Source organism: Chenopodium quinoa, unplaced genomic scaffold (assembly GCF_001683475.1).
Source record: "Chenopodium quinoa cultivar QQ74 unplaced genomic scaffold, ASM168347v1, whole genome shotgun sequence".
In the NCBI taxonomy this organism is placed as follows: domain Eukaryota; kingdom Viridiplantae; phylum Streptophyta; class Magnoliopsida; order Caryophyllales; family Amaranthaceae; genus Chenopodium; species Chenopodium quinoa.
The window spans coordinates 729,664-745,935 of record NW_018744582.1 but is presented as its reverse complement, the minus strand read 5'-3'; the positions used below and the strand labels follow the sequence as shown (position 1 = coordinate 745,935).

The 16,272-nt window shown below is 36.0% G+C and overlaps 4 protein-coding genes across 4 annotated transcripts; all 4 read left to right on the top strand.

The window, feature by feature from the left end:
- The first annotated feature begins 773 nt into the window (after positions 1 to 773).
- On the top strand, positions 774 to 3,587 carry LOC110699183 (protein NRT1/ PTR FAMILY 5.6-like). The gene is made up of 4 exons (XM_021876674.1): positions 774 to 1,076; positions 1,285 to 1,502; positions 1,738 to 2,288; positions 2,669 to 3,587. The coding sequence occupies exons 1-4, from the start codon at positions 896 to 898 to the stop codon at positions 3,537 to 3,539; spliced, it is 1,821 nt and encodes a 606-aa protein (XP_021732366.1). The 5' UTR covers positions 774 to 895; the 3' UTR covers positions 3,540 to 3,587.
- A 2,411-nt stretch (positions 3,588 to 5,998) lies between these two features.
- LOC110699407 (protein NRT1/ PTR FAMILY 5.6-like) lies at positions 5,999 to 9,944 on the top strand. The gene is made up of 4 exons (XM_021876924.1): positions 5,999 to 6,185; positions 6,330 to 6,547; positions 7,226 to 7,848; positions 8,205 to 9,944. Exons 1-4 carry the CDS (start codon positions 5,999 to 6,001, stop codon positions 9,061 to 9,063), a joined length of 1,887 nt encoding a protein of 628 aa, XP_021732616.1. The 3' UTR covers positions 9,064 to 9,944.
- Positions 9,945 to 10,254: 310 nt separating this feature from the next.
- On the top strand, positions 10,255 to 13,172 carry LOC110699182 (protein NRT1/ PTR FAMILY 5.6-like). Its single transcript, XM_021876673.1, has 4 exons — positions 10,255 to 10,604; positions 10,919 to 11,136; positions 11,508 to 12,061; positions 12,195 to 13,172. The coding sequence occupies exons 1-4, from the start codon at positions 10,424 to 10,426 to the stop codon at positions 13,072 to 13,074; spliced, it is 1,833 nt and encodes a 610-aa protein (XP_021732365.1). The 5' UTR covers positions 10,255 to 10,423; the 3' UTR covers positions 13,075 to 13,172.
- Positions 13,173 to 14,929: 1,757 nt separating this feature from the next.
- Positions 14,930 to 16,267, top strand: LOC110699406 (UDP-glycosyltransferase 76F1-like; the record flags this gene model as incomplete). The annotated part of the gene is made up of 1 exon (XM_021876923.1): positions 14,930 to 16,267. A coding segment is annotated over one exon (882 nt), but the record flags the coding sequence as incomplete, so codon positions are not given.
- Positions 16,268 to 16,272: the final 5 nt, after the last annotated feature.

Below are 16,272 nucleotides of genomic sequence, written 5' to 3'. Positions count from 1 at the left end.
TACCAAGTACCAACCTCCGTCTCAATCAAATATGTAATCACTTTCAGCCATGCATTATCTTTTCACCGACGATAAATTTTCAAATATATATTGCTAGATTCAATTCGACTTAATGAAATATAAGACAATTGCACCCAATATAATTAACTATAAAATCACTTCGAAAAAATTAATTAACTATATATAATATAATTTTGTTGTTCAAATGATTATCTTTAGAGTATTAATGTATTATCATATCCAAATCACATTGTCATATAAATCACATATGGCGTTAGAAAATCCAGAGTAGTGCGAATCATATCTTCTAACATACTTCCTCACTTTGTTTTTATTCGCAACGTTGGAGATTTCACGCTTGTCAATAATGTACGTTTATAACTAATATTAATATCTTAAATTATACTTCCTCCGTTCTTTTTTACTTGACCCGCTTTGACTTTTACACTATTCATCACCCTTCCTTTGACCGTCTTTTGTGACTAATATGTAAGGAAAAACATATTCATGTGAGATCTTTTTGAATTCGTCTCAATAAATACTATCATAATATATAACTTTAATAATTTTTACTTATAGAGAATTAAAGTTATTGATCGTTTAAGTTTTGCATTGACAAGCGTGATAAAAGAAACAGGTCAAATAAAAAAGAACGGAGAAAGTAGTTTATTAATATAAAACTATAACATGTTGATATTTTGAAATTATATTTCAATACGAATCTTATAAGTATCACACAACATTCAGCATAATAATATATGTAAACGCAAATCCGCACGTCTAAGAATTAGATAATAGACATACAATACATGGGTTTGCGGGTTAATATATAGCGGAGCAATTGGGGTATCGATTACTTATCCACTTACCTATTATTTCCTTAATTTTGTGTATAATGATGGAAGGAATAGGAACAGAAACACATGATGAAACACAGAGAGAAATAGGTGAGTTTACAAAGAAAATTGATGAAAATGTCACAAACTTACAAGTTCACGACTCGTCTTTGGATTACAAAGGAAAGCTTCCTCTTCGAGCTTCGACTGGCTCATGGAAAGCATCCTTCTTTATCATAGGTAACATTATTCTAGTATTCTGCTTCTCATTTTTTTTTTGGACAAGCAAGTATTTATTACGAGCGATGATGTTGTATCATCAATCATGTTTCATGTGTTATATTTAAGTAATTCGTAATATACTAGTACATACTATGAAAGTTATTTCCGAACATATATAAAGGTATGTTTTAGAGGCTTAAATTAAAATTCTATATGAAATATGCAGCAATAGAGTTTAGTGAGAGGCTAAGTAACTTTGGAATAGCAACAAATATGATAACGTACATGACCAAAGTGATGCACCAAGACTTGGAAACGGCGGTCAACAGTGTGAATTTATGGGCCGGAGTTTGTACTGTTATGCCTTTGCTTGGTGGGTTCCTTGCTGATGCATATACCGGTCACTACTTCATGATTCTTTTCTCCGCCATCCTCTATGCTCTTGTAAGACTTCTCGAAATTTTCACATACAATCGTTGTAAATGATAGCTGGTACGTACAATAATACAATGCTTTAATTTTCAACCAATTAGAAAAATTTTACAAAATTTCATGCCATATTAATTTGTAACACTTATTGGATTTTACAACCTTCTCGATGCTTCTCTATACTTTTTTCTTAACACTTTGTTTTATAGAATGTTTGTGTTTGATTCTTTGCACCGTCATATGTATTCAGGGTTTAGGTGTTTGGACCATGTCACAATATGTTCCTAGCCTTAAACCTTGCGGTGCAACCTTGACTACATGCGAGCATGTTACCAAGGTCCATGAGTTGGTATACTTTTTAGCGGCCTATCTTGTGGCCCTAGCAGCAGGAGGCTACAAGCCATGCTTAGAGAGCTTTGGGGCGGACCAATTTGATGACAACCATACGAAAGAACGAAAGCAAAAGATGTCGTTTTTCAACTGGTGGAGCATTGCTCTTTGCACCGGCCTATTATTTGGAGTGACTTTGATTGTGTATGTACAAGACTACGTAAGTTGGGGACTTGGATTTCTAATCCTAGCCATAACTATGGGATTTAGTGTCTTAATTTTTGTTCTTGGAAGGCCCTTTTATCGTTACAAGGCCGCTCTTGGAAGTCCCTTGACCCCATTGTTGCAAGTTTTAGTTGCTGCCGTGGCCAAAAGAAATTTAGCTTGTCCTTCTAATCCATCCTTGTTGTATGAGACGCCGGATTCAGGGAAGCTCCAAGGCCGGCGTTTGGGTCATACAAATAGGCTCAGGTAAATAAACGGTCCAACACCTCTCCATATGTATCATGTTGGCTAGTTAGGCCATTTTTATTGTTTATACTCCCTCCGTCCCAGAATAACTGGGACATTGGTCATTTTTTCACTATTCATATATCAACTTTGACTATTCTCTTTACCTAACCTAAAAAAAAACATATTTTATCATAAAATGTGTTGTTAGATAGATATTGATATAAGTTTCATAATACGTAGTATAACTTTTTAAATAATTTTCGTTAATATTTAATTATGCAAAAATAAGGTCACACTAGTGCATTGACATGTGTGCAAAGTTTGACTGCGTCAGTCATTCTGGGACAAAATAAAGTAATTATTTTATACAAAAATTGTGCATTTATCTCATATACCAGATTTTTTGACAAAGCTGCAATCATCGAAAATCATGAAAGTAAAGGAGTAGCCACGAAGAAACAAAGTCCATGGAGGCTAGCAACCGTGACACGAGTGGAGGAATTGAAATTATTAATAACCATGGTTCCCATATGGCTAACTTCCCTAGTGTTCGGCATAGGCATTGCCCAAGGTGGCACATTTTTCGTTAAACAAGGGAGTTCAATGAATAAGAACATAATCAAAGACTTCGAAATCCCAGCAGCTTCTATGAATGCCCTAATAGCCCTAGGGATGATTGTCACAATTTCTTTTTACGACAAGGTCCTTCTCCCATACTTAAGACGAGTCACAAACAATGAGAGAGGCATCAACATCCTTACAAGAGTTGGTATTGGCATGGTCTTGTTAATCATTGCATTTATGATATCGGCCTTGGTTGAAAGGGAAAGGTTAAAGGCGTCACTAGAAGGGAAAATAATGAACATGTTTTGGCTAGCTCCTCAATACTTAATCCTTGGTATAGGAGACGGGTTTTCTCTAGTAGGATTGCAAGAATACTTTTATGAACAAGTTCCTGACTCTATGAGGAGCTTAGGAATGGCGTTTTTCCTAAGTATTATCGGCTTTGGGAGCTTCCTTACTAGCTTTTTAATCATCATTGTAAATAGCTTGACAAAGATGCATGGAGGAAAGGGATGGATAGGCAAGGATTTGAACCATAGTCATCTTGATTATTTTTACTGGCTCTTGATGACCATTTTTGTATTAAATATGTGTGTATTTGTGCTATTGTCTAAGAATTATAGGTACAAAAGTGTTCAGAGAAGTGTGGTTATAGTAGATAATTCTTGTGATGGTGAGAATAAAATGGAGCCGGGTTGTGTATAAAGAGAGCTTAATAAAAGTGACGTTGAATTATTGTTTGTTCATCATGAATTTTATTGGTACTAAAAAAGCATTATACCAACCAATCAAGTAGAATTTGGTCTAATAAAAAGGATTGTTATTGTGGGATCAATTTCCACTAGAGGCAACTATCCCTTACTTTCAATGGGCTTTTCTCGATGAGTGTCAGAGGCTCCGGTCCGCTATTCTGTAATCACAACAATTTTTATTTATTTATTTATTTTTTAATTTTTTATAGGAACATCAATAATTTATTTATTTGACATAAGCTAATAATAACAAGACAATAACACTACTGAATTGTAAAATTGGAAATTTTGATTAGAAGGCTCACAAATCGTACAAGCGGTTGACAATATTTTAATGCAAACAAAATAGACATAAAATAATAAAGAACACATGAAAACTTCCTCTTTGCCATAGAGAAGTAAAATTAATTACCAATTTGCCCCAAACTTCAATCAATGTGTAACATGAAAAAACAAGGCTTTCAAGATCTCTCAATTCAAGCCTAAGTTGGTTTAACACTCTAATATGTATGCATAATTTTTTTTCTTTTATTTAGATCTAATTATGTTATTAGACTTGATGGCCTAAACATGTATATATATTATGTAGGTCTTATATATTATTCATATCACAATAGGAGAAGATATGTAGGTGTTCAAAATAGTTGAGTAAAATTCTGCGACTTTGCTCGAATAACACTTGCACATGCATGCAAGAGCAGCCTAGTTGCATGGGCGTACGTGTTTCCATCTTTCCTGGCTTCTTTTGCTTACTCTCATAGTCAGATCGATCACTCAACCCCAAGTCAGCATCATCATGCAATGAGACCTCTTTTAATAACTCGTGATGATCATCATCGTATGTTGTGTTGAGCATGTGTGTTTTCGGCCAAGAATTAGGCCTTGTTATGATCACCTTATTTTCACTTATTCTAGTAAAATTACGTTTTCCTACAGGGGTAAACAACACTAATTTCTTCTTGGTCAAAGCATAGGTAGGCATCTAGAATATAATGCACAGCTAACTAATACCCTAATTATGTAATAATCAAACTAGTATAAAATAATACTGGCAGATTATATGCTGATTCCTATATATATCAATTTTCATAAGTAAACGAAACCAAATGAATATACATTTTCTGATCGTGAAGCTCATTATGAGAAAACGATACGAATATTATTAATTATAAGAATACCTGAAGTCTATGTTTAGACCAAGATTAAGTACTAATAAACCCTATCTAAATTATAATCTATTGCACCCAACCGACCTCCATCTCAATCGATCAATAATTTGGAGTATGTAACAATTATATTTTTCAGCAATAAAAAGGTATTAAATATTTTGAAAAAACTTAAATCTTTTTATATTTGCTTAATTACACTAAAGGAAAACCAAGACTACCCTTTGTTGGGCCGGGGTTGTCCATCCCAAGTACCACATGAAAGAAATATGGAAGAGGAGACTTTATTATAAGTGGAAGCATACTCCAATCCATTAGTTTGAGGTTTTTTAAGAAGGTGACTACAAACAAATCTATACGGGTTTAAAATAATTTAAGTCAGCAAAAATATACAGTGAAGTGAATAGTGCCTAATTTAGTGTGTGTGCGGCCCAACGCCCTTGTCATGACCAGCCTAACACAATAAAAATAAAACTAAAAAATCAGAGGCTAATGCAGACATGTTCTCAGCATAATTATATTTTTAACATTTATAGTAACGGTAATGATACATTTTAAATAGTATGATACCTTACTGATGAACAATAAGGTTATTTATACTAGACCTGGCAATCCTGACCAGACCCGATGACCCGACCCGACCCATGACCCAAAATTGACCCAAAACATTGTCCCGAAAATGACCCGAAATCCGAAATTGACCCGACCCATACCCGACCCGAAAATGGAATTGACCCGATCCTGATCTGACACCTGAATTGACCCGACCCAAAATTGACCCGAACAGACCCTTTACCCGAAATGTCCCGAACTAAAATTACCTTATAATTGAATTTAAAATGTCTTGTACCAAAAGTAACTCAAATTGTTCATCTTCAACCGTAGCTAAGTTCATAAACTAAATTGATAGTTTTTATTATAACAATAACAAAATATATACTCTGTATAAAATTATTCATTTGAGCTTGATTCACAAATGAAACAATCCGAACATGACTCGACCAGATTTTTTGACTTGACCCGAATATGACCCAAACATACTTGACCCGATACCTGACCCAAAGTTGACCCGAAACCTGAATCAACCCGACCTGACCCATACCCAACCCAAATGTTAGCTGACTCGAAATGACCTGACCCGAAAGTGACCCGACCCAGACCCGACCCGAATGACCCATTTGCCAGGTCTATTTTATACAGCGCTAGTATCAATTAAAACCATTATTTCCATAATTTTGCACTAAAAATGGAGGGAAGAGGAGATATACATGATGAAACACAGAGAGAAAAAGGCGACGACTTCAGAATCCCAAAAGAAAAAATCGATGAAAATGGCATGGAATTACATGTTCATGACTCAACTCTGGATTACAAAGGAAAGCTTCCTATTCGAGCTTCCACCGGTTCTTGGAAAGCATCCTACTTCATGATAGGTAGTGCTTCCTTTTGCTATACTAAGCTAGTAGTTTCAAGTTAATTCTCCTTCCGTTATTCACCTATATGTGACTATTGATTCCGGACAAGTATGTAAAATTTTGTACAATAATTTGGTTGAAAAAAAAAATTTGTATATGCAGGAATTGAGTTCAGCGAGAGGATGAGTCACTTTACAATATTAACAAATATGATAACTTATATGACTGATGTGATGCACCAAGACCTCGAAACAGCGGCTAACAATGTGAATATATGGGGTGGAGTAGTTACTGTCACGCCTATGCTTGGTGGCTTTCTTGCGGATGCTTATACCGGTGGCTACTTCATGATTCTTTTCGCCGCCATCCTCTACGCTTTGGCAAGACTTCTTTCTTAGTTTCTCTCTAACTTCCTTTCATTTCATTTTTTGTTGTAATATTTTGATTGGATGTATATTTATAAATTATAGGACTTTTTGTCAAAAACTACCTAATAAAACCCAGATTTTGTGAGAAACTAGCTAATAAAAAAAATGTTGTAATGAGCTATCTAATAAAGGTAAAATGTTGTATAAAACTACCTAAGAAAAGGTAAAATGTTTTAAATTACTACATATACCGGATTCCACCGTTAACCAACCTCAAAACAATCTCGAAACCACCGCTTTCATTCCTAAAACTAACACAACTTGCTTGAAATCGTCTCCACCACACCTAAACCACCTTTCAACCCCAAAACCACCACCTCTAACCCCCAAAAACCACCATCCGGATTAAGCACTAATTAATCTACCCTCACCAACTCTAAATATCCTCCAATCACCCCGAAAATAACCTTACCACCTTGAAAACCAACCCTCACGGTGATTTGGGGGTGTTTTAAGGTGGATCAACGTTGTAAAATTAAGTCAACAGTGGAAATTCGGTCAAAGGTAGTATCTTATAACATTTTACCTTTTATTAGGTAATTTCTTACAACATTTTTTTATTAGGTAGTTTCTCACAAAATTAGGTTTTATACGATAGTTTCTCACAAAAAGTCCTAAATTGTAATATAGGTCCTAAGTCTTGACAAGAAAATATTTCTTACTATTGGAAATAACAAGAAGCACTATCCTATTTCTATTCAGGGTTTAGGTGTTTTGACCATGTCTCAATACATTCCAAGCCTTAAACCTTGTGACGCAACCTCGACAACATGTGACCGTATTACCAAAGTACACGAGTTAGTCTTCTATCTAGGTATCTACCTCGTGGCCTTAGCAACAGGGGGTCACAAGCCGTGCACGGAGAGCTTTGGGGCGGACCAATTCGATTACAATCATACAGAAGAGAGGATACAAAAGATATCGTTTTTCAACTGGTGGAACATCTCCATTTGTGGGGGTTACTTCATAGGAGTGACTGTGATTGTGTATGTGCAGGACAATGTAAGTTGGGCACTTGGATTTTTAATCCTAGCCATAGTAATGGGAGTGAGTGTCTTAGTGTTTTTTCTTGGAAGGCCTTATTATCGATACAAGACCGCTCTTGGAAGTCCCTTGACCCCGTTGTTGCAAGTCCTGGTTGCGGCTGTAGCCAAGAGAAATCTAGTTTGTCCTTCGAATCCATCCTTGTTGTACGAGGATCCTAATTCAAGGAAGCTCCAAGGCCAGTGTTTGGATCATACGAATAGACTCAGGTAAATGTTGTTGAACCCCAGGCCTTTAGGCCATACCGCCTTTTTATAATCCTCCGTTCTATACTAGTTGCTACGTGTTAGAGTGACACAACTTTTTTTTTTTTAAATTTAAGAGATCATCTGAAAAGTAGAGAAATACAGAGGGATAACACGTAAGAGGGATCATGCGACAAGGAGACAAATAAAATACCTTACCAAAAATGGATATGTAACAACTAATATAAAATTTTCCAATTGAGAAATATAGCTAGCAATTAATAGAGTAACTGAAGAAAACAAGATAGATCGAGAAGTTAATTTACTCTTCATACCGTTATAATGCAATTCATCAATCTATCTCCTTGTATGCAATGCAGATTTCTTGACAAAGCTGCTATAATCGAAAATCATGAAAGTAATGGAGCAGCAGTGAAGAAACAAAGTCCATGGAGGCTAGCAACCGTGACACAAGTGGAGGAACTAAAGTTGATAGTAACGATGATTCCCATATGGCTAAATTCCTTGGTGTTCGGCATAGGTGTAGCCCAAGGCCCTTCATTCTTTGTCAAGCAAGGGAGTGCAATGAATAGGAAAATTTACAAAGAATTCGAAATCCCAGCAGCTTCCATGACCGCCTTTATAGCCCTAGGGTTGATTATTACAGTTGCCTTATACGACAAGGTCCTTGTCCCATACTTGAGGAGAGTCATAGGCAACAACGAGAGAGGTATTAACATCCTTACAAGAATCAGCGTTGGCATGGTCGCCTTAACCATATCAATATTGATATCGGCCTTGGTTGAGAAGAAAAGGCTAAAGGCGTCACTAGAAGGAAAAATAATGAACATATTTTGGCTAACGCCTCAATTTTTTATCCTCGGAGTAGGGGACGGGCTTTCCCTAGTAGGAATGCAAGAATACTTCTATGAACAAGTTCCTAACTCAATGAGGAGCATAGGAATGGCATTTTACCTTAGTGTTATTGGTATTGGGAGCTTTCTTAATAGTTTCTTGATTATTATCGTGAATCATGCGACAAAGATGCATGGAGGAAAGAAGTGGATTGGCAAAGACTTGAGCCATAGTCGTCTTGATTATTATTACTGGTTGTTGATGATCATTATTGTATTAAATATGTGTTTATTTATGTTGTTGTCTAGGAACTATAGGTACAAAAGTATACAAAAAAGTGTGGTTGTAGATGGTGAGAAAAAGTTAGAGCTGAGTACGGTTTAAAAAGAGTTAAATATGTTGACATCGAAAATGATTGCTCATCATAAACTTGGTACTAAAAGTGGCACATCATGGTACTAGAATTTTTTTATTTTTTTATTTTTTTTTTATGTGGAGAAGATTTCATTACTAGACTATTATCAAAATGGGGAATGGTTTTTTTATAAGAAATTGAAGTGTATCTACAAAAAAAATTATGATCTTTCTTTTGTCTTCCATCAGCAAAACTATTAATTGGTGTCTATATAATTATTTAAGTCTAATGATTAAGAATATAGACACCAAGCTCGATTTAACCACTACTACTTAACATGCTTTGTCCACTCCCCAAGCTCGATCTAACCACTATTAATTGGTGTCTATATTCTTAATTAAGTCTAATTATGACTTGTATTTATCTTAATGTTTCATATTTAGAACAATATAATACTACTAATGAGAAAAGAATAAAATAAAAAATAAAAAAATCAACCAATCAGATAATTGAGACAGCAAGTGGGATTGTATATACTGGTATAATTGACTTGAATTGACTTGACCTAATATCATTAATTTGGTGTTGTTCAAAGCATAAATTACAGGAAATCATGTGCAGCAAACTAATAATAGTATTCGGCAGTTTAAATGCTGAATTGCTGATTCTTTCATCAACCTGAAAAGTAAACGGTACATACCACATGATTGTACATTTGTACATATAATATGCTCAACGTACGTTAATTAAGCTTATGATATATTATAAAAAATGATATTAATTGTATTAAGCCTTTGTTCACGTGAAGATTACTGACCAAACAACCAAGCTTGGCTCATCCTACAAATATAGTAATCACACTTGCACTGCGACCTCCTTCTCAATCAATACGCAACGACTATCAGCTAGACAGCTACCCTGAATTATATAACACGATTTGTATTATTCAACTCCATTCATGATACGAAGTAATATTCAACTTTATAAGAAAAATAACTCAAATGTAACTTGAGACTATTGATCCCACGTTGAAAACTGAGAGGGGGATTAATATACGGAATGTAATATTATTGATGGTTAGGTCGTGAGATACTCTACTTATAATTTTAAAGAACTAGCAGTGAAGTAAGGATTTTAAAGACCGAGTGTCAAAGTATAATAAATGAGTAGTACGGGCTATAAGATTAACATTATACAGACAATTGTCAAAATTACAACAATTGAGCGAGAAATTAAACAAAGGTGGTATTGCTGTAATGCTTGCAGTTATTGCTGTATGAAGTATATAATATACTCCTTGTATTAGAAAACGTACAGTCGGCTTAATATCTAGCTGATATATTAGTAATAATCAAAACTATCATTATTACCTTAATTGAGCGTTAAAAGATGGTGGGAATAAGAGCCGATGAAATAGATGATGAAACACATGAGAGAAAAAGAGGTGAGTTTGAATTCCCAAATGAAAATTTGGACGAATCACAAGTTCTTGATTCATCATATGATTACAAAGGAAGGATTCCTCGTCGAGCTTCAACTGGCTCATGGAAAGCAGCCTTCTTCATCATAGGTAACCATCTAATTCTATTTTAACTAGCTTGTAAGTCAGTGAATGCGCCATAATATATAAAGTCCCGAGAACATCTATCTTACACCCGGGTGCCCTACATGCACCTAAGCGTGTTTTATTACCCTCAGCTAATCAATTTTGTAGATTTTTAAAAGTTTTGAAATGACCAAATGAAAGTAAGCCTATGTATATATGCACCTTGGTCTAGGTGCACCTGGATGTAACAAGCAGATGTAATTAATCAAGTCGTCACAATATCCTAATAATGTTGGTTGAAAAAAAACAATTGATGATGTATGTATGTATGTATGCAGCAATTGAGTTCAGTGAGAGACTGAGTTACTTTGGAATAGCACCAAATATGATAACATACATGACAAAAGTGATGCACCAAGACCTGGAAACAGCAGCCAACAGTGTGAATATATGGTCTGGAGTTGCCACAGTTATGCCATTGCTCGGTGGGTTTCTAGCAGATGCATATACTGGTCGCTATTTCATGATTCTTTTCTCTGCCATCCTCTATGCACTGGTAACGAACTCTTACTATATCTACTCACTAGTCACTACACATTACTCCGTATTTTCTAAGAAAAACATATATATACACCCAAGCTAAGAGACGTTCTCTCAATAGTTAAATTTTAATGTTGTTGTTGTTGTTGTTGTTATGTACTTCTGTAGTCCTATATGCGTAGTGTTTGTTTTTTCCTTAAAGATATTTTTTCAAAGCAATTTTTGGGGCAATACTTTGACATTTTCTTTACACTTGTAACTAGTTACTCTATAAAACAGAGTAACTTTAACACATCATGCTAATATAAAACAGGGTATTGGATTTTATTATGGTGTATGAATCTATTAAATTCGGTTGTTGATTTATCTATCTATAATTGAAATCAGGGTTTAGGTGTATGGACCATGTCTCAATACGTTCCGAGCTTTAAACCTTGTGGTGCGACCTTAACTACATGTGAGCATGTTAACAAGGTCCACGAGGTGGTCTACTTTGTAGCGGCCTACCTCGTGGCCCTAGCAACAGGAGGTTACAAGCCATGCTTAGAAAGCTTTGGGGCGGACCAATTCGATGACAACCATACGGAAGAAAGGAAGCAAAAGATGTCGTTTTTCAACTGGTGGAACATTGCTCTTTGTACTGGCCTCTTCACTGGGGTGACTTTGATTGTTTATGTGCAAGACTACGTTAGTTGGGGCCTCGGGTTTTTAATCCTGGCCATAACTATGGTAGCCAGTGTCTTGGTTTTTGTTCTTGGAAAGCCTTTTTATCGATATAAGGCCGTGGTTGGGAGCCCCTTAACCCCATTGTTGCAAGTCTTGGTTGCTGCCGTGGCCAAAAGAAATCTAGTTTGTCCGTCAAATCCGTCCTTGTTGTATGATGAAGCTCCCAATTCAGGGAACCTCAAAAGCGAGCGTTTAGGTCATACAAACAGACTCAGGTATGTAAATTATTGTTAAACCTCTTCTTAATTTTGTATGATCGTAGAGTAACTAAGCTTCTCACCATTGCCAATTGATTTTGAGATGAAACCTCACTAGGAATGAATTTAAATGGTCCTTGTATACATGCAGATTTTTTGACAAAGCTGCTATAATAGACAATCATGAAAGTAATGAAGTACAATTGAAGAAACAAAGTCCATGGAGGCTAGCAACCGTGACACAAGTGGAGGAATTAAAACTCGTAATAACCATGGTTCCCATATGGTTAACTTCCTTGGTGTTTGGCATAGGCGTTGCACAAGGCACCACATTCTTCGTTAAACAAGGGAGTGCAATGGATAGGAAAATTTCCAAACACTTTGAAATCCCAGCAGCTTCTATGGCCACCCTAATAGCCCTAGGGATGATTACAACAATCGCCTTTTACGATAAAGTCTTACTCCCATACTTAAGGAGAGCCACGGGCAATGAGAGAGGCATCAACATCCTTACAAGAATTGGCATTGGTATGGCTTTCTTAATCGTTGCAATGTTGACATCAGCCTTGGTTGAGAGGGAACGATTAAAGGCCTCGCTAGAAGGGAAAATAATGAACGTGTGTTGGCTAGTGCCCCAATTCTTGATCCTCGGTATAGGGGATGGGTTTTCCCTAGTAGGAATGCAAGAATACTTCTATGATCAAGTTCCTGACTCGATGAGGAGTTTAGGAATGGCGCTTTACCTTAGTGTTATCGGTGTTGGGAGCTTTATGACAAGCTTTTTGATTACTATTGTGAATCGTGTGACTACTATGCATGAAGGAAGTAAATGGATAGGGAAGGATTTGACGCATAGTCGTCTTGATTATTTTTACTGGCTCTTGATGATCATTTTTGTATTGAATATGTGTGTTTTTATGTTGTTGGCTAAGAACTATAGATACAAATCTGTTCAAAGAAGCAAAGAAGTTATTGTAGACGATTTTGATTCTTGTGATAGCAAGAAGAAACTGGGATTGGGTGGTGTTTAAATTGAATATATGTATGTTGACATTGAAATGCTCAATCACATACTCCCTTTGTCTCATTTTAGTTGTTTAAAGAAGTATTTCGTACATGTTTTGTAATTAAAAAGAAATGTAAGATAATTTTTTTTTTTTTAATAATTTACTCGTATAATGTTTTAATGTGAATTATGGTTTTATATAGTACTCCGTTTGTCTCATTTTAGCTGTTAAATTTTCCAATGTGAAATATTACAAAATACTAATAGTTGTAAATTCCAATTATAAACAACAAAAATATTTAATATGCCTTTATACTTAACCATACAAAACATAATGGGAAAAACATAATAAACGGGAGAGTATCATTACAAGAAAAAGGTATACAAGAGAAATGGCAATAAACCATGCATTATTAATACCAGTATTTGTTAATTCTCATTGGGAGCTTGAAATTTTAAGAAGATTATATGATTGAAGTAATTAAGTTCATATGTTAGAGTTATAAGATCTTAAATAATACGAAGTAGGAAAATATATACTTCGTGATGTATTCTCCATGTCGATATTAGGATTGGTTTGGTAAATAACTTCATGGTTATATACACAAACCCCCAAAGTCTGTACTCTTAGTTTGGAAGCATGGTACAAACAAAGCTGATTTTATAGAGATAGTCTGCGGATTAGCCAACAGCAAGCAGCCATTCAAATGGGTGGGTGGTTCGCCGTGGCTTGATTGAAGGATCAGAGGAAACTGATCCACTTCCCTTGCTAGTGGGTTACTCAGACACAATAGGTCAAAGGGGTGAATAATCTGAATATTGTCAACTGGGCACCTAAAACATTAAGCTTCAGCCCACTCTGCTGCATGAGGTTTCATTGCAGATGGAATTCAGTTATGTGGAGCATTAGTGAAAGGACACCAATGCTTTGTCTACCCTTCTTTGTTAGTCAGAATATAAACTCTACGTGAATAAACGGAGATTGAAAATTTGATATGGAGCTGGACAAAGGGATAGACAGGGGTGAAATACAGTCAGTCAGTCAGAAAACTGATGATGGAAGAAGAGGGTGCTGGGTCTATCGCTGCTAGCTTTAACCTTCCTAGGATGGCGCTGAGGACTGGTGGTGTGTTGTCTTTACTGGTTTATCTTTCCCTGCCTTCTTTACGAGAAAAAGGCTATCTCCCACCCCAAGGTAACTTCCGCCTTTATATCTTTTCCTTCCCAAGCAAATGTCTAGCCATAAGGGCGAACTGGTGAATTTTACTGGGATAGAAAGTTAAAAGAGCTTTTCTCCAAAAGCCTGAATCTCTACTGTACACCCATTGGATTTTCAGGCGCCGTGTGCATGTTATGTGCCTCTACACATATCATGCATCATATACACGCAAATATGTGAGGCATGTGTACAGCACATGCCACCTGGGTAACAGTACAAAGTTATTATAGTGTAAAATTATATACTGATAGAGACCAAAGTCCCTGAAAGAAACACATGGCTTTCCCAATTTATATATACATAATCAATACACTACATGTACAAAATCACTACTAGCTTCAGATCTCATTAATTCCTTAGGGTCAGACTCATTGTTCAAAAGCATAGTAAGCAGATGATGTTCAGATTTGGTATACATCTGCAATGTCTACATAAATGCAGGATATAATTCATGCAAACCCTAATTCCCAACGCATAAACGCAATTAACTCCAATGCATATCAAAAACATGAAAAATCAGTGTTTACAAAAACAACCATATCGTTTATAGATAAGTAATAGCATAGCTGCTTTATGACCATTAAGAAAGTATGTGTTGAAGTTGTTTTACTTGACGTTATTAAAACTTCCGGTCTATACTGTTCTGTAAAATCCTTGACCCCTCTCTTTTTCTCTCCTACATTTAGATCATAAATTAGACGAGCCACTGCCAGAGCTTCCTCCTTTGAAAGTCAGGGACCTTCCTTTACAATTGCTACATGAGCTACTGGAAACTGTAGTCCATCAATTTAAGACTTCCCAAGGTGTTATATGTAATAGCTTTGAGGAACTTGAAGATTCTTCAATAGCTCAAGTTCACCAAATCCTTTCCATCCCCATCTTTCCTATAGGCCCTTTACACAAACACTCACCAACTTCTGATACCAACTATTGGGCACAATACAAAACCTCCATCACTTGGCTGAATCATCAAGCACCCAAGTCTGTACTGTATGTGAGTTTTGGGAGTGTTGAAGCTATAGACAAAGCTGATTTTCTTGAGCTAGCCTCGGGATTGCTTGAAAGCAAGGTGCCTTTCCTGTGGGTGGTACGCCCTGGAATGATCCAAGGCACAAACGCTTATGACTCATTGCCAGAAGGCTACCTTAAAATGGTGGGTGAAAGAGGACACATTGTCACATGGGCACCTCAATTAGAGGTTTTATCCCACCCAGCTGTTGGAAGTTTTTGGACTCACAATGGATGGAACTCAACTTTGGAGAGTATTTGTGAAGGAGTGCCAATGCTTTGCCAGCCTATCAATACTGACCAGTATACGAATGCAAGGCTGGTGAGTGACGGTTGGAAGATAGGATTGAAGTTGGAAAAGAGGGTAAAAAGAGAAGAAATAGTAAGGTCTATAAGCAAACTAATGCTGGAAGATGGTGGAGAGATGAAGAGCAGAATCACAAGTTTAAAGGAGAAGGCAACTCTCTGTGTCAAGGAAGGTGGTTCTTCATACACATCTTTAGAGAAGCTTACCAAATTTTTACTATCATTTTGATTCACTTGGTCTTTGTACCATTTAATATTTTCATTAACTATATAGTCTGAGAAGAAAATTTTATATAAAAATTACCCCAAAAAATTTGCTTGTTCAGGTCCTAGAGCAAGTCCGAACTGATGACGAACATTGCTTGTATTTTGATTTTTTAGCTCTTAATCCCCAAAAAAAGAAGAGGGGAGAATTTCATCAGTCAAGTAAACTTCAGGCATGAATAAAATATCTTTAGAAAGGAATCGAAAAGATCCGTTTTCTTACCTTTTTTAAAGAGACTGAAAATTTCTAATGTTGGAAAGATTTAAAGATAAACATAGAAGCTCAGTCACTCACCCATTACCACTTCTTGCATCTCCTGCCACCATATTCTCTCCAAAAAGGTCATTAGACACGCTGCTAAGCTCTTGATCTCTAAAAAAGAATTTGAGTTGAGTAGTTTTCAGTTGTCTTACCCTTTGGAATCT